At 43.4% G+C, this 25,180-nt stretch overlaps 1 protein-coding gene across 1 annotated transcript in view; it reads right to left on the reverse strand.

The window, feature by feature from the left end:
• SH3GL2 (SH3 domain containing GRB2 like 2, endophilin A1) overlaps positions 1-24,398 on the reverse strand; it is a 188,218-nt gene extending 163,820 nt beyond the window's left edge. The window contains exon 1 of the mRNA XM_040360127.1: positions 24,107-24,398. Within this exon, the coding sequence (XP_040216061.1) occupies positions 24,107-24,151 (45 nt within the window). The 5' untranslated portion in view covers positions 24,152-24,398. The remainder of the gene's footprint in view (positions 1-24,106) is intronic.
• Positions 24,399-25,180: the final 782 nt, after the last annotated feature.

A 25,180-nucleotide genomic window follows, 5' to 3' on the forward strand; every position in this document is an offset into this window, starting at 1 on the left:
GGAAAAGGTGTGTCCCTTGATGCTTCATCACCAATCCCTGTTTCCATGACAACCCAAATTTTTCAAAGTCCAGTTGTCACAGAGACAGAAAGTGAGGTGAAATCTTCTGAACTAGAAAAACAGACAGCAAAACAAATGTTACAGGGACGTTTTTCCTTCCCTATGCTATCTATCCAAAACTAAAAAAAAAAAAAAAATTGGGCTGGAGTTGTACTTAAAAAAAACGTACCTGTTACAACTTACATACAAATTCAACCTAAAGAGGGATTCCATCCGCGTTTTTTTTTTTGTCAGACACTGGAGCTGCTGACTTTTAATGACACTTACCTGTCCTAGGCGCCCGCAAAGTCGGCCCCCCCAAGGTCGGTCGCTCGATCCAAGCAGCTCCCGGGGCCGCCATTCTTAGGCCCCTTTCACATTGAGGAGTTTTTTCAGGCAGTACAGCACTAAAAATAGCGCTGCTATCCCGCCTGAAAAACTCCTTCACTGCAGACTCAATGTGAAAGCCTGAGGGCTTTCACACTGAGGCGATGCGCTGGCGGGAGACAAAAAAATCTCCTGTCAGCAGCATCTTTGGAGCGGTGAGAGGAGCGGCATGTATACCGCTCCTTCACCGCTCCTTCCCATTGAAAACAATGGGGAACCGCGGCAATACCGCCCGCAATGCGCCTCTATAGGCGCATTGCGGGCGGTATTAACCCTTTATCGGCCGCTAGCGGGGGTTAATACCGCACCGCTAGCGGCTGATTCACGCGGCAATCCCAGCGGTATAGCGCCGCTATTTTTAGCGGCGTTATACCGCCACCACGGCTCCCGCCCCAGTCTGAAAGGGGCCTTACTGAGGGAAACAGGCAGTGGAGCCTTGCGGCTTAACTGCCCGTTTCCCACTGCGCATGTGCGAGTCTCGCGGCGCTTTTGTGAATGGGCAGCTGCTTTCTGAGATACACACAGTCCCCAGAAGACACTGCGAGGAGGACGAGTAAGAAGACCTGCCGTGGTGTATGAAGAGGCAGATTAGGAATTTCTGCATAGCAACCGCTATTTCTGGTAAGTAAAAAAAAAAAAAAAAAAAATGATTTCAATTTTTGGGGATTTTCTGTAAAAAAATATATTTAAAGGGTGGAACTCCACTTTGAGGACAAACCTACAGAACCGATCTTGTTTGTAACCCGGGGGCTGCCTGTATCGAGAAGTAGAAGGTCCTGTGCTTACCGTTTCAGAAGGTGCCACCAAACAATTCAGTTTTTTAGGTTGCAGGGGCAAGTCCAAACAAAAGTGGAAGGTATACAATTTTTAAAGTGGAATAACAAGCAGTTAAAATACAGGTTTACCGTCTTATGCCGCGTACAGACGGTCGTTTTATGCGATGTTAAAAAACAACGTTTTTAAAAACGTCAATTTAATTGACCGTGTGTGGGAGAAAACGTAGTTTTATGTCTTCTGAAAAACGACCAAAAAAAAAAAATTGAAGCATGCTTCAATTTTATGTGTCGTTTTTCAAAACGTCGTTTTTTACTTCACAGAAATTTACTGTGTGTAGCAAAAAACGACGTTTCAAACAACGTTTTTACACCCGCGCATGCCTAGAAGCTAGTTATGAAGCGAGCTTCAATGGGAAAACGTGGTGAACGTAACCTTGCTTTGCTAGAGCACTGTGAAAAAACGATGGTGTGTAGGCAACATCGTTTTTGAAAATTGAAGTTTCAAAAACGTCGTTTTTTACTTCACAGAAAATGTCGTTTTTTTACATCGCATAAAACGACCGTCTGTACGCGGCATTACAGTTGGGTTTAAAATTGAACTTTAGAGTTATATTTTGGGTGTAATGAAGCAGGGTTTCACCTCTGGCTAGGTCTTTTACTGCTGTCCTTGACAAAAGGCAAAAGGAGTTTGTGGATCTAACATGATGGCCAAGCTTGTGGTGTTAGTCGAACTAACGGCTTCTCTTCCCAGGAAACTCAATAGGAATGCCCTCCTAATACAGAAAACAGGAAGCTCTAGTCGCAACAAAATCCTGCCTGTCAAGGCCAGGCTGATGGTGGGGCAAGTTCTCCCAACCAAGATCTTAAAACAGCAAAAAAAACATTGAGACTCAGTTCACACTGGGGCGACACGTCAGGCGGCTCAGCCGCCTGACGAGTCGCGTCCCATTCAATGCAATGGAACCATTCTAATAGGAGCGACGCAAGTCGCTCCGACTTAGAAAAAGGTTCTTGTACGACTTCGGGGGCGGCTCGGGGCGACCTGCATTGACTTCTATACAGAAGTCGTTTTGCAAATCGCCTCTGCAGTCGTCCTCAGGACGACTTGCAGAGTCGCCCCCCGAAGTCGTGCCGCTGGAGTGTGAACCCACTCTTAGGGATTATCACACATAAAAAATTATATATATTATTATTATATATATATATATAAAACGTGCATGAATTGTAAAGTGCTTTAACATTAAAATGTTATAATTTAAGTTCACTGGTGAAATCAAATGCCAATAGTCTTTCAAGTGAAAAGATGCCGCAAACTCCACACAAACGAGCACTGTCCGCTGATCACTCGTGCTCCTCCCTGTGTAGTTGCACTCACCAGATGAATCTCCCCACTCAGGGGATAACCCGCATTCAGTTACAATAACCATCTGTAGATATTTTCCCATGTGTGCCTCGGTCTTCTCAATGGTACCAAGTAAGAGTACCAAAATTATACCTGTCAACTGCTACGAAGGTGCTTGAGAGGCGTGACCCATTATAGGGTAACAATGTTCTGTTTTGAATTGAATGTTATTGGCGCAAGTTACATTGTGATAATGTGCATCATATCAGATGCGGTTTCGATGATTGCAATGGAAAACACATAAAGCAAATTTGTAAATTCACACTAAAAGCAATAGTGCTGATGCTGACATCACAGACATAATCTACTGCTTTCACCTGTAGAAAACCCTCCCTTGTTTCTGAAGTGACTACAAGCACACGGAAACTGGTTCCATCAGAAAGGAGATTGGCACTGCTGCTATGCAACAAAGGATCAAAAAGCAAAAAAAAGTTATGATATAAAATGCTCATCAAACTACTAGTCATTCAGTTAGGGGCCGCATGTACTTTACCTAACACTTTCCCTGGAGTTCTGCTTTAAACAGCTACTACAGAGCCCTGCCAGGCAGCACAGATGGTGAGAGGTGACCAAACCTTCTTCTGTACTCTTTTTTACATCCAGCTTGTGATGGGACAATGAAGAACAGCAGCAGATTGATGATCTACCCTTCTGTTCTCCTCCTGTCAACATGCTCCTTATCCCCCCCCTGAAGCCAAGCCTCATGCAAAGAACATTGAGCAGCACAATAGTGAAATCACCAAATCCCAATCTCCAAAAGATTGTAGTGCCTTAGATCTCACACTGCAGAAATACTGTAGAGCCATGAGACTTTAGGCACAGGAGTGCAGAGGCAGCTTCACATACAGGATGCGCACTGATACTTTTCAGGAGGAATTATAAAAAAAAAAAAGGAGGAATAAATGTAGGATTTTCATGATACTGCTTAGGCACAATTAAAATTTCTACAGTACATGTTCCATACAACATACCTTCACTTTTTGGAGTCCAGGTTAAATTTTACCAACCAGTAAAAAACAATTACAGTATTTATCGGCATATAACACGCACAGGAGTATGACAGGCACCCTAACTTTAGGAGGGAAATTTCAGGAAAAAACTTTACACAGCCCCCTGAGTATAACACGCAGGCACAGTTTACCCTCCATTTTCAGGGTAAAAACTAGTGTTATACGCCAATAAATACAGTATGTGTTTTTGCTGATGAATAACAGCATTAGCATAACTAATCGTACATACAGTGGGGCAAAAAAGTATTTAGTCAGCCACCAATTGTGCAAATTCTCCCACTTAAAAAGATGAGAGGCCTGTAATTGTCATCATAGGTATACCTCAACTATGAGAGACAAAATGTGGAAACAAATCCAGACAATCACATTGATTTGAAAAGAATTTATTTGCAAATGATGGTGGAAAATAAGTATTTGGTCACCTACAAACAAGCAAGATTTCTGGCTCTCACAGACATGCATCTTCTTCTTTAAGAGCCCTTTCACACTGGTGCGTTTTTGCCACGTTTTCGCGGTAAAAATAGCGCTATTAAAACGCTCATAAAACGCTCCCCATGCATCTCAATGGACCCTTTCACACTGAGGCGTTGCGCTGGAGGAGCGTTGATTAAAGTCCTGCAAGCAGCATCTTTGGAGCAGCTTTTGAGCGCTGAAAAAAGTGCTCCAAAAAAGGCGTTTCCAGTGTGAAAGGGCTCCAAGAGGCTCCTCTGTCCTCCACTCATTACCTGTATTAATGGCACCTGTTTGAACTTGTTATCAGTATAAAAGACACCAGTCCACAACCTCAAACAGTCACACTCCAAACTCCACTATGGTGAAGACCAAAGAGCTGTCGAAGGACACCAGAAACAAAATTGTAGACCTGCACCAGGCTGGGAAGACTGAATCTGCAATAGGCAAGCAGCTTGTTGTGAAGAAATCAACTGTGGGAGCAATAATTAGAAAATGGAAGACATACAACACCACTGATAATCTCCCTCGATCTGGGGCTCCACGAAAGATCTCACCCCATGGGGTCCAAATGATCACAAGAACGGTGAGCAAAAATCCCAGAACCATGCGGGGCGACCTAGTGAATGTCCTGCAGAGAGCTGGGACCCACGTAACCAAGGCTACCATCCTTAAACGGTACTCTATCTACACTTATTGATGAGATAGACTAATATGAGCCACAGCATGTGCTATACATATCTCAAATAGTTGTATAAGCCTTAAATTATAATTATACTGTATATGCTCTTATAGTGACCCCTTGCCGTTTCTAGGGTATTGCCCATTTCCAAATGCTGCCTTTAGTGGGGACGGGATGCACGTATATTTTTGTATCCCGACCTTACCAGATGTAGAGATTTAGAGCATACCTGCCGCCACATGCGCCCTGTGACATGCATGTTTGCATACATCCTATGGTTCATATCCCATGAATATACGTAATACAGCTTTGACTGTGATTCTGTCTTAGGTGTAATAGGCCATACATACGTCTGTCTCTCGTGTAATGTCCTATTAGGGTTTTTCTTCCCTCCCTGTTTTCTATATATAGGAGGAATAAAATATAGTTGGGGTTTATGTCAGTAAGCACCATAAGTCTATTTTTCAAACACTCCGATCTGTTTTCTTTTTATCACCGATAGGGGACAGGCGCGCGCTGATAGCATAAAAGGAGCGGCGCACGCCTTCCCCTTCCTGTCCAGACGAAGCTACGCACCCACGTTGCGAAACGCGTTGACGTCATTGGGCGACGGACGCCACCATAGCAACGCCCTTAGCATCGCGGGAACCGATGCGCCTTCGAATCCAGAGGAACCATAGGAGGAGGAACGGGCACGCACGGACCAACACACACGGTTGAAGTCCACCGGCCTAACCATCACAACTACAAAACTAAGAGGCACCTGTACCCCCTGCAAAGTATCCAGATCTGCTATCCCTAGCGGAAGAACTTAATCCGCAGAATTTAAACCGCAATTTATTCTAAAAACAGCAGGCGGTTTTTTCAAACAGCTGATCTTTCCTGCATTCAAGTCGGCGGACGTTCTTGGAGGATCGCTGACGTCGCTAGCAGCAGTCGCAAATACACTTTGCAGCAACGGGAGGATCTTCCAACACAGGGTAGCCCTGAACATACACCCATCAAGCAGCCGGTAAGATCGTTCCTCTTTTATTTTTCACTTGCAAATCCAATTGGAATCAGGGGACTCATTCATGCCCTGTACTTGAGCAAGGAAAATATTTTGATGATAAAAACATCATCTTAGGAACGAACTACAGTGCCCTATCATAGTTCCTCTTTTCTATTTCCCATATACAGGAAACCATAAGGAAACACAAAGGGACTATACTGGGGTTTTTTCCCCCCCTCCCTTTTTTGGTTTATTCTAATTTTTTCCTCAGATGCTGATAAATCTATAGGAACTGTTATCTTTATTGGACGGTTCCCCTCAATTTGGGTCCTCATTCACATGACAGGACTCATACATGGTGCAGCCATCTTTAGATTCATCTAGTTCCCCCTTGCAGGGCCATTTCTGCTGATCATTCATTATTACTAAATTTTTGGATATTTTACTTGGCTGTTTTTAGCCAGAATCCTCAGCAGAAACGCTCCATTTGGCGTCCGGATCGCCTTTATTTGTTGTCTTTATGTTTGTTTATTGTTTGTGTTTATATGTGGTACCTGTGTCACACCTCCATGAACTTAGTTCTCAAGGGTGACATTGACCGGCCTTATTGGTAGGTTGCTTTACTAAACGCATTAGTTTTTATTGGTATTTATGCCTCTTGATATCACAGTCTATTTTGTACAACCAGTAATTATTCAATAAAATTATATTTTTACATAATATCTGCGTCCGCTCATGCCATAGTAGCCTTCTTTCGTTGTCCTCAGTGGTACTCTCTTCATTCCACTGTTGGGCAACACCCTCTCGTTTTGTACCATCAGTAACACACTACGCAGCCAGGGACTCAGATCCTGCAGTGCCAGACATGTCCCCCTGCTTAGGCCAGTACATGTCCGGGCCCATCTGAGGTTTGCTAGAGAGCATTTGAATGATCCAGAAGAGGATTGGGAGAATGTCATATGGTCAGATGAAACCAAAGTAGAACTGTTTGGTAGAAACACAACTCATCGTGTTTGGAGGAGAGATAATGCTGAGTTGCAACCAAAGAACACCATAGCTACTGTGAAGCATGGGGGTGGGGCCATCATGTTTTGGGGCTGTTTCTCTGCAAAGGGAACAGGACGACTGATCCGTGTACATGAAAGAATGAATGGGGCCATGTATTGTGAGATTTTGAGTGCAAACCTCCTCCCATCAGCAAGGGCATTGAAGATGAAACGTGGCTGGGTCTTTCAGCATGACAATGATCCCAAACACATCGCCCGAGCAACGAAGGAGTGGCTTCGTAAGAAGCATTTCAAGGTCCTGTGATTGATGTCCATGTGATTGTCTGGATTTGTTTCCACATTTTGTCTCTCATAGTTGAGGTATACCTATGATGACAATTACAGGCCTCTCTCATCTTGGAAGAACTTGCACAATTGGTGGCTGACTAAATACTTTTTTGCCCCACTGTAGATGAGCTGTGCTTTTGATACAATAGGTATACACATTTATGAAGCAATATTTTTTCTAGGCACCTTTTGCAAATACCTATAAAATCCTAAACCTGTCAGTATTCCCGCAGTGCTATTGTTTTTATTGCAGACACAACACAGCCTTTTCCCCACTGGATCAATTGATACAGAAAGAAACATCACTGCTATTTTACGTGACCAGAAGACTCAGCTGTAGTGTCTGGAAAAACAGAACTGATCAAAAGGTTGCTGCACTTCCAGACAGTTGCGAATCATGTGTAGGATAGTGTGCTAGAAATTAAACTCCTTTTTCTTTAGAAGTGTCCCCCAGCCTGATTGGAGAAAGGGAGAAGATCAGCCCTGGGGAGCCTACCCCCCCAAAAAAACAAACAAAAAAAAAACACAGCATTAGTGCCCAGATGAATGATGCCCATCGATCATTATTACCTGGGATACTGTATGCACATCCTAGACCCACGGTTTCAGAGGGTATCACCACTATGTCCTTCATTCACACTATAATGGTACAGGAAGTGGCATCATCACATCAAAAATTATCTCTGGAAAATTGCGGACCATCCAGCCTGGAGAAGAGGCGAAAAGGAGGAAGAACCTGTGGCCATTCTATAAACTACTTCAGTGAACAGTAAAGAAAGAAAAAAGACAAAAAGTATTACATACTTGCAGGGACCTCCAAAAGTAAGGGTGCGGGAGCACCAAGCCTGGAGTTGGGCTTTAAGGCCCTGTACACAAGATCAGTTCGTTCAAACTGATGAAAACAGACTGAAGTTCAGTTTCATCGGTTCACCGATAAAGCAGACTGATGGTCTGATGTGCGTACACACCATCAGTTCAAAAACCGATCGAGTCCAACGCGCTGACGTAAAACACAACGACGTGCTGAAAAAAATGAAGTTCAATGCTTCCAAGCATGCATCGACTTGATTCTGAGCATGCGCGGGTTTTGAACCGATGCTTTTGCGTACTAACCATCGGTTTTGACCGATCGGTCAGGCGTCCATCAGTCCGATTTTAAAGCAAGTTCTAAAACTTTGGTCTAAAGGACAAAAAAGTCGGATGGGGCATACACACGGTAGGTTTGGACTGATGAAACTGAACTTCAGTCTGTTTTCATCAGTTTGGACTGATCGTGTGTACAAGGCCTTAAAGGTCTTCCTTTCCTAACCAACCAGGATTTTTTTTTAATTTTCAATGACAGAAGTTCAAAAGGTTGTTATGGGCAAGAACTATTCCGTTCAGTACACTTTTCTTACATTAGCCCCTAAAATATGGAAAGTTGTAGATGCAACAGTACCTTTAAAGCAGGGGTGGCCAAACTTTTGAAGAACGAGGGCCACTTAAGCGCCTTGGTAACCAGGTGCGGGCCACAATAAGCGGACGATAAGTTTATGTCCACTCTGCGTATGCACAGCCCGCTTTACTCTATTGGCCCTCTGATACTGCCCAGGTGTTTTTGTTTTTTTACGGATCGGATTGGAGGTAGGCAGGTGTAAAAGTCCACCATAGAGGTGAATGGAGAGTCCAAATGGATCTGCCTGAAAAGATAGGTGGACACGTTTGGACCGGTCATGCGAAAGGGGCTCAAGGCTGCTTCCAAACTAATGCACTGCGGTTTACCCGCACCTCGGTGCAGCGACATGCACCTGTGGCTTTCCTGCGTGTGAGCTGCACTTTGCCATAGAATTCTATTTCCTGCAGGTGAGGTGCACTTTCAGAAAGAACAAACCCACAGGTAGTAACAGAAGTCTTTGGTTCAGTACAGGTAACCCACAGGTGCAGTGTGCTTCCCCCCGCAGATCAGTTTGAAAGCAGCCCAGAGTAACCAGTGACAAACAAACAGATATGCCCATTGCTATGTGATTTTAACCACTTCAGCCCCAGAAGGTTTTTACCCCCTTCATGACCAGGCCATTTTTTGCAATACGGCACTGTGTTACTTTGACAATTCCGCAGTCGTGTGACGCTGTATACAAATAAAAGTGATGTCCCTTTTTCCCACAAATAGAGCTTTCTTTTGGTGGTATTTTATCACCTCTGCAGTTTTTATTTTTTGCGATATAAAAAAAAAAAAAAAAAAAAGGAGTGATGGTTTTAAAAACACAGACACACAATATTTTATAAAATCTAAATTTCTACATCAATTTAGGCCAATATGTATTCTGCTACATATTTTTGTTAAAAAAAATCCCAATAAGTGTATATTGATTGGTTTGCACAAAAGTCATAGGGGATATATTTATGGAATTGTTATTTATTCATTTTACTAGTAATGGCCGAGATCAGCGACTTATAGTGGGACTGCGACATTGCTGCGGACAAATTGGACACCTACCTGATCTCTGATAATATCTCTGTCTTAGCCCCTGACAGAACAGCGATCTGCCTTGTTTACATAGGCAGACCGCCATTCTGTGTCTTTTGGAAATGATTGCGGGTGGCTGGCGAACATCGGGTCTGCCGGATCCACCGATTGGCTCCCCCTCTAGCCATTCAGCATGCGATCATGGCTCTGGCGGCATGCGTGTACCCCCTAGAGCTCCTGCACAAAATGACAGGTACAGGTACGCGATTTCCCACAGAAGAGCCGACTTGCTGCTGTACATGTACATTAGACAGCTGGCAAGTGGTTAATAAAAGAGACCTGACCTTTAAACACAATCTTCACTTCAGGAATCACCCTGCAGGTATCGTCGACTGCTGCGGTACCAGGCGGAGTGCATTTGGTACCACTACGCCTGTGACAGGAGCCAGTGATATACAGGAAGCATTGGCTCTGCTCTCTACTGCAGCCGCATGCTTCCTTTACCGCTGGCTCCATTCACAAACACTGCTGCTCTGGGATGGCGGGACGGGAACCCCCGATCTGGGCTTGCCATCCCACAGCAGGAGGTCATGGGCCACATCAGAGGATGGGCACCAGCAGTTCGGAATCCTTGCTTTGAAGCATAGCTAAACTTCCCTCCTCCAGGGATGACAGCTCTGTGCTTTCCCACTCTGTCACTGCCACTATAGCCACCACTTCATCTGATATCTTCTTTCTTTAGCCAGTTTGAGGCCCCCGATCTCCCCATCACCTGGCTCAACACTGGCTATCTTACAGATGCCAAAAGTGTATACTTACCGATAAAGCACCACAGCCTATGTAAGAAAAAGAAAAATCTTAGTAGAGGAAGGAGCTTTTCAGGAAAAAAAGAGAAATACAAAGTTTCATATGCCAATTTTACCTTTAGATAAATCCTGTCTAATTTCTGGGTATTCCTGTGTCCACTAGACATCGTGTGCAAATAACAGAGAATGCTGCTCAGCAATAACAGCTTGTCACCTCTGACAGATTGTCTCTGCTATCCGCCTGCCTCGTACTTGTCCTTGATTGGCTTATTTATGCCTTCATCTTTTCTGCTGCATAGCTGACCTAGGTTAAAGCAGCTCTTATAATGGAAGCATGCAGTTTTAAAATAATGACATAAAGATTTTTCCCGTTATAAAGAACACAAGTAGCTACCTTCAAACACTCGCAGCACGACTAAACCTCTACTGTACCATATGTCTTGTAACTATTATCAAAATGACAAAATATAGATACAAACAGAAAAAGCAATATTAAACCTAAAAACAAAAATGTAATCTTTTGCAGTTTACCAATCCTTAACCACGTGAAGACCAGGCCTTTTTTTTTTACACTTTTGTTTACAAGTAAAAAAATCAGATTTTTTGCTAGAAAATTTGTTCGAACCCCCAAACATTATATTTTGTTCTAAAGCAGATTCCGTTGAGAATAAAATGGTGGGTTTTGCAATTTAACGTTTTTTCAAGCTACATTTTTTGGAAAAAATACACTTTTTTTGTGGGGGTTTCATAATACACTTTTTTGAATTTTAATGCAACAAAGACAGTGCACAATATATCACCTTTTATATTTTACGTTACGACGTGATCTAGTGCTAGAATTACCGCCCATGATCTGACATTTGCGGGGATACCTCACGTGTAAGACTATCGCTGTTTGGGACCAATGTGTGCGTTCGCCTTTGTGTTTGTTGTTTTATTTATTTATTTTTACGCTGTCAGTTAAAAAAAAATTTGAATCACTTTCAACAATAGGCATATGACAGGTACTCTTTATGGGGAGATCTGGGGTCTGTGCCCTTAAAGGCATTTGATCACACCAAGATTGGTGTGATGAAAAGGCTATTCATTTTTAAAAATGGTAAACCAGAAGCAATGTCAGGTCATCACTTCTTGGTTACTATATCACAGAGCTGAACAAAGTCATTCTGATATTTGTTCGGCTTGGTGTTCAGCCGGCAGAAGTGCCCGGTGGGATTGGTGGGATGTCCCGTCCCCCCACTACTTGTAAAAATAAAAATCCAGCAGCTAATTGGCTGCTAGGATTGCTTTACAAGAGAGCTAAAAAATGATACCAGGATGATTTAGTTGCAGGCATCATCTCAGCATAACCACTTCCATACAGGGCACTTATACACCTTTCCGCCCAGACCAATTTTAAGCTTTCAGCGCTCTTGCACTTTGAATGACAATTACGTGGTCATGTTACACTGTACCCAAACTACATTTTTACCATTTTGTTCCCACAAATAGAGCTTTCTTTTGGTGGTATTTGATCACCTCTGGGATTTTTATTTTCTGCAAAAAAAAAAATTTTTTTTTAAAAAAGACTGAAAATTTTGAAAAACAAATACTTTTTTTTGTTTCAGTTACAAAACTTTGTAAATAAGTATGTTTTCTCCTTCACTGATGGGCACTGATGGGGCTCCACTGACGGGTACTGATAAGGTGGCACTGATGAAATGGAATTGATGGGCACTGATGATGGGCACGGATGGGCACAGATAGGCGGCACGGATGGGCACAGATAGGCGGCACGATGTACTGTAATATATTGTACTGATGGATGCCAATCAGTGCCAAACAATGCCTGCCAATCAGTGATGCCCATTGTGGGCACTGATTGGCATCCATTGTGGGCACTGATTGGCATCCCTGGTGGTCTAGTGTGGCATACCTGTGGTTGGCATCCCTGGTGGTCTGGTGGCATCACTGGTGGTCTAGTGTGGGCATCCTGGGGGGGGGGGGCTGCGCTGATAATCGATCAGCACAAACCCCATCTGTCAGAGGAGCAGCCGGATCGGCTCTCCTCTACTCGCGTCTGACAGACGGGAGTGAGGAAAGGCCGATCATGGCTCTTCTGGTTAACATCCTGATCAGCCGTGTCGTAAAGAGTCTCCGTCAGAGACTCTTTACCTGGATCGGTGTATGCGGGCGGCGGCTCAATATCCTGAAACGTCATATGACGTCTGGTCAGGATATTGAAACCACTTTGCTGCCGTCATTTTGCAATAGGGCGGGCGGCAAGTGGTTTAAGTCCAGCGATGCACAAGTAGGTTGGCAAGTAATCAAAATGAGGTGGCTTCCTTTTTTATTCTTTAGGCTTGTTTTCTCTTTATTTTCACCTGGTGACTTCCCGTCTTAGAGTGGCTCCTCTATCTAGGTCGCAGGCAGCTTCGGTGGCTTCCCCCTGCGTCTCCTCCTCAGAGGCCAATTCTCCCCTACGCCCACCCTTTTTTTAAGCCAACTAGAGCCTCAGGGTCTAATCATGTGCTTAATAAAAAAAAATAAAAAAAATAAAAGGACCCCAATTGAAATCTATGTGTTAGGCGCCCTGCATGTAGATTAGAGGGGGAGGCACCACTAATAGAGCAGCCACTACTGGAAGCAATCCACTGCAGTAGTCTTTGCTACATAAAGTCAGTGCTGGTCTCTGTCAGGTGCTGCTCGAGCAACTTGTCCTCTGTATACTGAACACATGGGGTCACTCAGCTGGCACCTCAGCCTTTGAAGATCTTGTATTTTTTTTGTGAATACAAGGCATTTTCTAATTGGACAAGGCAGAGAACATGATGTAATTTTCCCCACCTCATATGAATACACAGTAGTGTTGTCCCCGATACCACTTTTTTAAGACCGAGTACAAGTACCAATACATTTTTTCCTCAAGTACTCACCGATACTTTTTTTTTTTAATGTCACGTGACAGTTTTTATTTACAATTATATATTTTTGTATTTCAATTTCTCTTTTTTTTACACAATGCTTTCTTCTTTTTTTTTTTGAGGGGTGGGGGGTGGACGGTGTCGGTATTTTTTATTTTAATTTTTATTATTTTTTACAATATTTTTTTTCTATTATTTATTGCAATATTTTTTTTTTTAAATCTGTTGACCCCTGATATATCCCCCTTGAGACAGAAAAAGAGACCGAGGATAGAGATTCCCCAGTCCCTTTCTCTGCAGCCTCAGCTGCACTGAAAGTGAATGGAGAGGAGACAGCGGCTCTTCTCTATTCATAAACGGACAGACATCGTAATCACAGGAGGTTACAATGTTTCAGTTATGTTAATGGACAGAGTCAGTGATCATAAAGACAAGGATGAATGAGGACATGGAGAGGGACAGCAGAACAGAGGGGGAAACAGAGGAAAACTGGAGAGGGACAGCAGCAGAACGGATGGGGACATGGAGGAAGAACTGAGGGGGCATGGAGGAAGAACTGAGGGGGACTGGAGGAGGATGCGGGGACAGTTGTCCGATACCAGTATTGGTAGCAGATCAACCCTAATACACAGTTAAACGTAAGCTGTCTTATGTGCCAAAATACTAGTGCTCCTCTATAGCCGCACTTTTTTCTCCCTTTTAGTAAACATGCTTAGGAAGGGTAACTGACATACATGGTACAAGACAATACAGCTCCAATGAGTAAGACCCTTATGCCCCAAGTGCTGCTATGCAGAGTGTCATAGAAACCAATGTCAATACAGAATCAGTGACTTATGTTACATGCAAGTAAAATTTATTTAATTACATTTTATAGACAAGTACCTGGATTTTTTTCATATCTGCCTGAAATGTAGCTGTAATTGTATTCCAAGTATTGTTTACTACTTTATTATGCAGCTAGGTGGAAGTGATGGTAGGAGGCTAAAAGCAGATATAGTACAGCCACAGCTATTTATACTCTCATTGATTTTAATGGCTCATTACAATAGCTCAGTCACAAAGTTTTCCAGGAAGCAAAGTGTAGTGTTGGTAAGCATGATCTTTTCATTACTTTACATAGCCATTGTGTTTTAAGGGTCAAGCCACCTTAAATTGCAAGTTTAGGCTTTGCAAGTGTTGGTTTATGCTACTGAGGCAAATTTGCGTGCACATGTCTTATGTGCAGCAGTCAATTCAGTTGAATAGGCTGCTGTACCCATGAGAGACGTGGAAAAAAATCTAGCAGCACCTGCGACACCATGCGATTTGGAGCCGATGCATTGAGGTGCCATTAAGAATTAAGCACAGCACATCTTAGTGCGGGTCAGGAACATACGCGATTATGTATGCGTTCATTACCCGCACGAACCGAGCCTAAATACCAATGAACCTAAAATACTTGGGGACCGTTTTTGTTCTCAAGGATTCTTGAGGGAATCTCACTACCAGAGTCTTACTCCTCAGATTAAATACCATTCTCTCTCACCACCATCATGTTTTACTCCTCAAATGGAATCCCATTCCTTCCAACCATCATATAGTTTTACTCCTCAGGTTGAATCCCATTCCTACTCACCACCATCAGGTTTTACTCTGCGAGTGGAATTGTATACCTTCTTTACACCATAGGGTTTTACTCCTCAAGTGAAACTCCCATTCCTTCTCACCACCTCAAAGTTGTATTCCTTCGGGGGAAATTCTATTCCTTACAACCACCATTGGGTTTTACTCTACTCCGCAAGTGGAATTGTATGCCTTCTTAACACCATAGGGTTTTACTTCTCATGTGGAATCCCATTCATTCTAGCCATCATAGTTTTACTCCTGAAATCCCATTTCATATCACCATCAAGTTTTACTCCGCAAATGGAATCCTATTCCTTCTTGCCATCATAGAGTTTTACTCCTCAATTGAAATCCCATTCATTCTCTCCACCATAATTTTGTTCCCCAAGGAGAATGCAATTCCAATTCACCATCATAGAGTTTGACTCCTCAAAGGAAATCCCCAGGGGCTGAATGAAAGAACTCCCTCAATAGCACTCTGCATGATAAACAGCATGGACAGATTAATCTGCAGTGCAGGCTGCTGTATCCTGACGGCCTGTACCCGCAGTTGTCAGAATACCCAATAAGTGACTGCATCTGAATGGATGCATTCGCTCTTAAGCTTATACTTTGTAGCCTGGCTCCTTTGTGTCAAAAGGAAAAAAAAAATAATAAAAAAATCCACTTTTGTCAAGCCAAGTGATGCTGACAGGGCCACCCACGAGAAGACTTTCGGTGTATTCAGCAGAAATTCAATCTGTTTATGACCAGCATTACAAAAGAATAAATCCAACAGGCTGACTTGGGGTCACTAATTAATGGCTGTTAAAAGGAGGAAGGGTCTGATACAGCTTAGATCTCGCTATCTGAGTCCCTGAGAGTTCAAAGGATCAGCTAGTCATCATCTTAAAAGAAGAAGAAGAAAAAAAATAATAATAATAAAAAAAAACACCTGTTTTAATAATTTTGTGTAGTCAAATGCTTTCCAACCTACATTTATATATAAATTCGAATGAATGGAAACTTATAGAAACCTACAAAACAGTTTAAAAACTTTTTATTATTTTTCCATTGACCAACATTTCTTACACATAATGATCACTATAAATATTTACTGCCATATAATCACAGTTCTTAATCAACCAAATGATAAAGGTCTTACAATGCTGAAATAATGCAACACACATCAGCCTCAAGAAAACCGTGTAGCACAAAACCGATCACTTACATTATGGCGCCATGTATTAGTTACTATTCTGCAAATAGAAGTGATATATCCATTTTAATAGATTACTCATAGCCACTGGAGAGACCAGCTAAGCCAGGGGTGTTCAAACTTTTTCAAAGAGGGCCAGATTAGAGGAAGAGAACATGCGTGAAAGCCGACCATTTGCCTTACATTCTTTGAACCATTACAATTAAATGCAAATAAACTAAGACAATGCAAAACAAGAATTATCTTGCCTTTGTGGCTGTGTGTGGTGAAGAGTTCAAGGATAAGCGTGGGCGGGTTATTTTATATACTGTATTTATTGGTGTATAACATGCACAGGCGTATAACACACCTTCACTTTAAGAGGGAAGTCAGGAAAAAAAAAACAATGAAATAAAGAACTGTGAAGCAAAATAAGGGTCAGTGCCCATCAATGCAGCCCCACCATCGTCATGAAAGCAGCCTCTGAATGCAGCCCCACCATCGCCATGAACGCAGCCTCTGAATGCAGCCCCACCATCGCCATGAAGGCAGCCCCACCATCGCCATGAACGCAGCCTCTGAAAGCAGCCCCACCATCACCATGAACGCAGCCTCTGAAAGCAGCCTCACCATCGCCATGAACGCAGCCTCTAAATGCAGCCCCACCATCGCCATGAACGCAGCCTCTGAATGCAGCCCCACCATCGCCATGAACGCAGCCTCTGAATGCAGCCCCACCATCGCCATGAACGCAGCCTCTGAATGCAGCCCCACCATCGCCATGAACGCTGCCCCACCATCGCCATGAACGCAGCCTCTGAATGCAGCCCCACCATCGCCATGAACGCAGCCTCTGAATGCAGCCCCACCATCGCCATGAACGCAGCCTCTGAATGCAGCCCCACCATCGCCATGAATGCAGCCTCTGAATGCAGCCTCACCATCACCATGAACGCAGCCTCACCATCACCATGAACGCAGCCTCTGAATGCAGCCTCACCATGGCCATGAGCGCAGTCTCACCATCGCCATAAGTGCAGCCTCGGAGGGGACAGGGAGGGTTGGTCAGGCTGAGCGCCAACAGATTACATACAGGATAATCTCCCGTTTACTCTGTAGCATCTTTAATACAAAGTCCTGCCTCTTATGATAGACAGAACAATGCCAGCCCAGTAGATGGGACTTCCTATTACAGAGGCCATCGAGTAAACAGGAGATTTTCCTGTATGTAATCTAATGGCACTCCTCCCGCCACCTCCCTGTCCCCTCCAAGGCTGCCAGAACGATAAATACAGTATTATCCTGTGCGGCACTCAGGGATTCCTTGGGGGCCACAAAAGATATACATCTCAAAATTACCAATAAGGCCACATTAATCCGGAATGCGGGCCGGACTTTGGACATGCCTGAGCTAAGGGTAGTATATTATCCATTCACTTACAAACTAAAAAAGCAGATTTCCTGGTGTTTTGGATTGAAGTCACATGACTTAAGCCAGGATGCTAGCTTACATAACTCATGTGCATTTCAAAGGCCAACAACATCAATCCACCTTTAGTTTAGCAGATAAAAGTCCTTGTAATGCTCTTATCCTTCAAGGCTTCCCCTCTTTAGGATTACTATTTCCTAAATAGGATATAAATTACCTAAACCGAAACTCTGGTGATCTTCACTTTGCAGTGTCCCAATACCACAAAGTCACCTGTCTACTTAGCTAACCAGTACATGGGATATAGTTTCCACTAAAAGCAATATTCACTGCATCCGAGTACCACAAACCAAATACACTATTTAATTTATTTTTTATATTTTAAAGCAAACTCACCCATCCATCCATGTCTCCATGATTTATTTTGTTGAGTAATCATTTTAAAAAACAACCCCTAGTATTTATGGCCATGGCCACCTTGGGTAAAAGTGGAAGTGCTGACGTGGCAATACAGAGCATGGTTTTATGTCTGCAAAACACTGCAATTCGATGGGCAATTTTTGTAGCAATGAGGTATTTGATGGCTTTACTGCCCCCACAATGCCCAGATGCTCTATTAACATGGACCTAACAGTCTAGGATGACTTTAACAGGGATGATCTATACCAGGGCTCTATGGAATGCTCCAGAGGTTGCTAGGGGTGCAATGAGCAAATACTTCCCTTTCAGATAAGCTCCCACTGACACCATTGATTTTTTTAGCCATCTATAAAGGAGGCGAAAGGGGGGGGGGGGTATTTTTTCCCAAAGACCATCGCATTTCTGGATCTTGAGTTGTATATACAGTAATTTTGATCAGGGGTTCCCCAGACCAGAAAGTTATTTCAAGGGTTACTCTGTGTTGAAAAGATTGAGAGAGGCTTGTCCACGACTCTACCTGAACGGAGTTTGCATGTTCTCCCTGTGCCTGCATGGGTTTCCTCTAGTTATGCCACGTACACACGACCAGTGTTCCCGTCGGGAAAACTGCCATGACAGCTTTTGGCCGGGAAAACTGGCCATGTGCATGCTTCATGGCAGTTTTCCCCAACAGGAAAACCTCTGGGAATGGCAGCAGGAAAAAATGAGAACAGGTTCTCTTTTTTCTGCCGCAATTCCCCGCGGTCTTTTTGCCCGGCAGTTTTCCTATGGGAAACACTGCGGTGGAGCATATACACGGCCGGAATTCCCAGCCAAAACTCTCACCGCAGTTTTCCCGGCAGGAAAACCTCTGGTGTGTACACGGGGAAAGTGACCGAGCAGGTTCTCGGTCCCTCCCCCCCTGACTTTTTACCGCCGGGAATGCCGATCGTGTGTACGGGGCATAATTCTGTTACTTCCCACACTCCAAAGGCTGGTCATGCGCGGTTCAAATCTCAGCCTGTTCAGCAGGAACTGGCCAAGATTCAACTGGTAATGGGCAGGCTGAATTTACCAAGTTGATGAATCAATCAACTTGGGTATAACCAGCGTGCCAGATTCTCTTGTGATTATCGCTACCGGCTGCTATAACTGCTAGCAATAATCACTGTTGATGGGCTGCTATAACTGCTAGCAATAATCACTGTTGATAGGGGAATCATACAAATTTATTTCCTGCAAGCTGTGTTTACAGGAAAGAAATGCACACCGTGTATGGCCTGCTAAAGACATGCTGACTCTAGTATGTGTATGAATGTGAGTTAGGGACCTGAGATTGTAAGCTCCTTGAGGACATGGACTGATGTGAATGTACCAATATATATATATATATATATATATATATATATATATATAGTCGCTTCTCCATTTTGTAGAAACTCCTGCTATTAACCTGACTTTTAATTAATCAATTGGTGTTAGAAATATCTCATATAAAAAAGCCAAAGCCCTCCCAAATGATGTTTAATGCACTAAAATAAAATTAGTTTCACTGAAAAAAGATTCATCATTTAATCAAGACAGAAAGGTCAAATTTTGGCAAGACAAAAGTTTTGTCGCCTATACAGAAATTGAACAACTTTACTGAAAATCCAAAAATATGTCAGCAAATTAAGTAGTGGTGCTGTGAGATCCAAATGTAATTTCTTGTATGACATCCATGAGCTTGAAGGACAGCATCCATGCGGTTTGGCAAGGATTCATACAATTTATTGATGAAGTCATCAGGAATAGCAAAGAAAACAGTCTTGCATGCCTCCCAGAGTTCATCAATATTTTTTGGTTTCGTCTTCCATGCTTCCTCTTTCATCCTACACCACATATGCTCAATGATGTTCATGTCTGGTGACTGGGCTGGCCAATCCTGGAGCATCTTGATCTTCTTAAGGAACTTTGATGTGGAGATGGAAGTATGCGATGGAGCACCATCTTGCTGCAAAATGTGGCCTTTTTTATGGTTGGGAATATAAGAGGTAGCTAAGATTTCTTGGTATTTTTAGACTATTGATGTTGCCTTCCACACTGCAGATCCCTCGCACACACATACTGGATGTAACCTCAGACCATGATTTTGCCTCCACCAAACATCACTGTTTTCTGGGTAAATCTCGGCTCCATGCGGGTTCCAGTAGGTCTCCTGCAATATTTGCGGCGACTGTGGTGTAATTCAACAGAAGATTCATCTGAAAAATCCACCTTCTGCCACTTTTCCAGAGTCCATCCTTTTAGCAGGCTGTGGCCCTTGGCAAATGCCACACAGTTTTTCAATTGTCTTTTGTTTAGTGCTGGCTTATGGGCACTGATTCGACCATGGAGGCCATTTTGAGACAGAATCCGACAAACTGTTCTGGTTGACACAGGGACTTCAGGTGACCAGGTCTCGTGGAGCTCTGCTGCAGTGGAAAATGGTCTGGCCTTGGATTTTCAAGCCAACAAACGGTCCTCTCGAGCAGTTGTCTTGCGGAGTCGGCCTGACCTGGCCTTGTCCAAAACGTCTCCAGTCTCTTCAAATCTTTTTTTTTATTATCCTCTAAACTTGACGCTGAGACACATTGAAGGTGTCTGCCACATCAGCAGTAGATCTGGTCTTCAGCCTCTTGATAATCAACACTTTAGTCTCCGGGTGAATCTTAGGCATGTTTGCAGAGGTCTAGTTGCAGTTGAGAAGGTTGAGAGCCGGTTCACACTGGGGCGACTTGGGATCCGACTTGAAGTCTCCTCAAGTCATCCCAAGTCGCGCTGTCCAGAAAAACAATGCAAGTGAATGAGAGCGGTGTTAATACACACGACTCGAGTCGCTCCGACTTCAAAAGAAGTTCCTGCACTACTTCAATCCGACTTGTAGGCGATTTGTACCCATTGATTTCAATGGAAGTCGCCTCCAAGTCTGATCACTGTCTTAACTGAAGCGACTTTCCAGGAAGATAACATACATTTCTCAGGCAAACCTCTCCCTCCCCCTCCCTCTCCCAGAGCTGATTGTTGTTTGATTGGCCACTGGAAAGTCTCCTGTCCTGGAGATGACTTCAAGTCGTGTTGTAAATCGCCCCAGATCGCCCTGTGGTTCATGCTCAAGTTGTGTCGGAGTCGCCTCTGAAAGTCGCGCTGGAAGTCGTGTCGCCCCAGTGTGAACCGACTCTTAGTGTACTGGTGTTCTTTTTATACACACACATGAGACCTAATTGATCCATTATTAGTCACAGGTGAAGCTCATATAACAAGGCGACAACACTTATATCTTGGCAAAAATTGACTCAATGGGCTTTACCAAGCTGTGAATATTAGAATACTTTTTGTCAGTTTCGTTTTGCACTGAAACATTATTTACAAAAGCTGTTGGGATTAAAATGACCAATTTCTTGTAACAAAATCTTGATTAGAAATATATTTTAGCGGCACTACAGGTCAATTTGTACACAAGCGACAAGACTTTTGTCAGGCACTGTATATATGTGTATGAAGAGCTGTGTGAATTGATGGCTCTATACAAGTACTGTACCTGTAATAAAATAATCTACAAGATAAAAAATTAGATGCATTGCTTATATCAACTTGTATCAACCAAGAAATCCTTTTTCTAGTAGAATATAAAAGACACATGAGAATACGGGTCCTGTATTGTACAAAAACACTTTTCTAGCGATGATTTTAGATATTCATACTAAACCAAAACCATCACTGTAGGTTTTAGAATACGTTTTGTGGACAAGTATCAGTAGTCACAGGCACCTCACCCCAATGATAGGAAAAAATGAGAAGGGGGGGGGGGGAAAGGGGGTAACCAAAAGGACCCCGGGGCTTTTGAACGGTGCAAATAGATAATCAGACAAAATTTGATTATAAAATTAGAAAATATAATTTATTACACAAATAATTAATATGCCATAAATACGATAAATTTGAAATACGTCTCGATTAAATACGTGATATCAAGACGAAGCATTGTTTAAGTCAGCTCTACATGTTTCACTCCGACGAGTTTCTTCAGGAGCTTTCAGACATACAATGCTAAATATCAAAAGAAAAAACAACAAGACATATAATTAAATGACTGTTTATCGTATTTATGGCATATTAATTATTTGTGTAATAAATTATATTTTCTAATTTTATAATCAAATTTTGTCTGATTATCTATTTGCACCGTTCAAAAGCCCCGGGGTCCTTTTGGTTACCCCCTTTTTCCCCCCCCCCCTTCTCACTGTAGGTTTTAGTTACATTGTTTCTCTATTGAAAACACACTTGACAAATATAGCTTTGCCTATTAACACCATATGTTGAAACACATTCGAAGAAGGCCGATTTTAGCAGGCTTTTTGTCACTTGCCTGGGTTGCTAGGGGAAACTTGCGTTTCTATTTTTGTCTTCCTAAGACTCGCCAACACACAGGCAGGCTTTCTACTGCTAAATATAATTACCAGCGACAAACACTATGGAGGAGGCAAAAGGTTCAAACACACAAATCCTCCACCAGAAGCTGCTACACAAGAAAATCTAGCTTTCGCAATGGTGCAAAAATGTAAATTTTTAAAATTGTTAAGTAGAAAAAAACAAAAGCAAAACCCAACATCACGTCCTTCGCTGCAGAACAGCACCAAGCTACCCAATCCAGCAACCTGTTTAATAATGTAGCTGTTATCAGATAGCTCCGCATGAAGTCTTGGCAAGCAGGAAGGAGATGAGGAGGTCACCTCTGTAGGAGCATCCCGAAGGCAAGCTCTCAGTGACTGCAGACATGCTGCGGCCTCCAATTCAAAATCCTTCTACAGCAGCAAACGGAGACCACAGGCTTGCATGATGGAGTAATCCTCCCAAATGCAAGCCTGCCATCTCTTAATCTCCGTTATTACGTGCAAGAGCCAGATACACAATTGTGCACTCACATTCTTTACATGATCTCATGCACACACTTCCATTTTTTTTTCTCTTACATACAAAGTGGGGTATGCCTGTAATGAAAAACATATGCATTCGGAATTCCCAGTCAGGGACCACTGGATGAAAAGGCACATTTTTTTTTTTTTTTATTTAAACCAGGCATGCCGATTCCTGCTCCTGTGCAGAAGAGGAAATGCCAGCAGAAACCTGATTGGCCGCAACGGGCAACGCGGACGCTGTCCTTTCCTGCAGTGTTCAGGCATCAGCATGCATAGAGAAATTATTACATAATGTCATGTCATGACCAGGACCCAGCTCATAGCTGATATGGTCATGTGGCAACACACCAAGTCGCTACAATGTTTACATCTCCGCTTTTAGAAATACTATAAAGTGTGTGTATATATATATATATATATATATATATATATATATATTACACACACACACACGACCCATACATAGGTGTGTGTGTGTGTATGTATGTATACACACCACACACACACCTATGTATGGGTTGTGTGTGTGTGTATATATATATATAAATACACACACACGTGACCCATACATAGATGTGTGTGTGTGTGTGTGTGTGTGTGTGTATATTATATATATATATATATATATATATATATATATATATATATATATATATATATATATATATATATATATACACACATACACACACACACAAACCCCTATACAGATACACACATACCTCTCATATCTGTATATGTACATTTATACACACATTCTCTGCATTTATAGATGTTCTCACACTTATTTCCAAATAATATCATGTTAGGGACTTTAGACTGAAAGCTCCTTGAACACAGGGACTGGTGAGAATGTACAATATATAGATATAAATAGCTGTAATAAATCAATAAATGATATATAGATAAGATAGGAGCATTCCTTTGTCTCCCTATGTACATACAGAAAAATGTATACAACCCTGGATCTGTTTACAAATCAGGGGAAATCCAAAATGTGAATGTATCAGGTATCAACCTGTCAAGCAAGAAAATGGAATTGTATCTATGTGTTCTGTACAGAGTAAGAGCAGAGTGGTGGGTGTACAAGGTAGGTACTACATATATATATATATATATATATATATAATTCCATATGGCTGGATCCAGCAGTGCAGCCTGTAATCGCCTATACATGGCTCTATAAATAGCAGGGAGATTTCCCCCACATTTAACCTTGTGTGTCCCGGATGGCCGGCATTAGCACAGCAGTGCAGATGATCCTTGTGTGTCACTAATTAGTAGCGATGGGCTCCACCCTCCTGTATACATTGTACGGTCCGTCCCTTACCTGAGTGGCTTTGTGGAACTGTTTCTTAAATCCCGCTACAGACATGCTGGCTGCTGTGCAGAGAGAGAGGGATGGTGGAGGACGCGGTGCACGCTCGGGGGGTGCAGATGGCTGCCTGTCAGGCTGGGGGGGCAGTGCAGGGGAATTCGCGATCGGCCGGCTGTCGGATGGCTTTAATCTTATGATGGTGTTATCAGATGCATGCCTCAATGCAGGGACACCCTGACGTCAGGAGAAGAGAAGCCCAGCCTATTAAGGGGCAAGCCCTCCTCCATCCTGAGTGATCAGTGGAGGAATCATGGAGGCCAGTACAGTCCTAGCTGTATGGAGGAGGGGGAGTGACGTGGGAGGCCGGGAGGACAATGTGCCTCTTTCATCTCTACACACTATAAACCTGGGGATACACAGGAAGCCTGCTTCTATACTGGGAGAGAGGACTGGACCCTGCTCATAGGGGGTGGGGGGCACATAGCATCTATGGGGAAGGGATTCTAGGAGTGTGTGTATCTCAGTGGTGGCATTTATCTATTTTGGGGGGGGGGGGGCGGCAGCGAACAACCACCCCCTCGGTTGGCGGCACCCCCTACCCTGGTATTTACCCCATTGGTTGCAGGCTGTGGGGCTCTTACAGGCAGTAGCAGGGTTGCAGGCGCCTACGGGCGAGTTGTGGGCTCCTCTGGGCAGGTTGCAGGCTCCTGCGGGTTGCGGGCTCCTACAGCGGTCGGGTTGAAGGGCTTTTATGGGCAGGTTGCAGGCTCCCATGGGCAGGTTACGGGCTGCGAGTTGTGGGCTCCTATGGACAGGTTGCGAGCTGTGGGCTCCTACGGGCAGATTACAGGCTTCTATGGGCGGCGGGTTGTGGGCTCCTATGGGCAGATTACGGGCTCCTATGGGTGGCGGGTTGTGGGCTCCTTTGGGCAGATTGTGGGCTCCTCTGGGCAGGTTGCGAGCTCCTAAGGGTTGCCGGTTGAGTGCTCCTATGTGTTGCAGGCTCCTACAGGCAGCGGGTTACGGGATTGGAGTTGCGGGCTCTTACAGGCAGGTTGTGGGCTATAGGTTCCTACGGGCGGCGGG

The sequence above is a fragment of the Rana temporaria genome, chromosome 1 (assembly GCF_905171775.1).
Source record: "Rana temporaria chromosome 1, aRanTem1.1, whole genome shotgun sequence".
NCBI classification, from domain to species: Eukaryota; Metazoa; Chordata; class Amphibia; order Anura; family Ranidae; genus Rana; species Rana temporaria.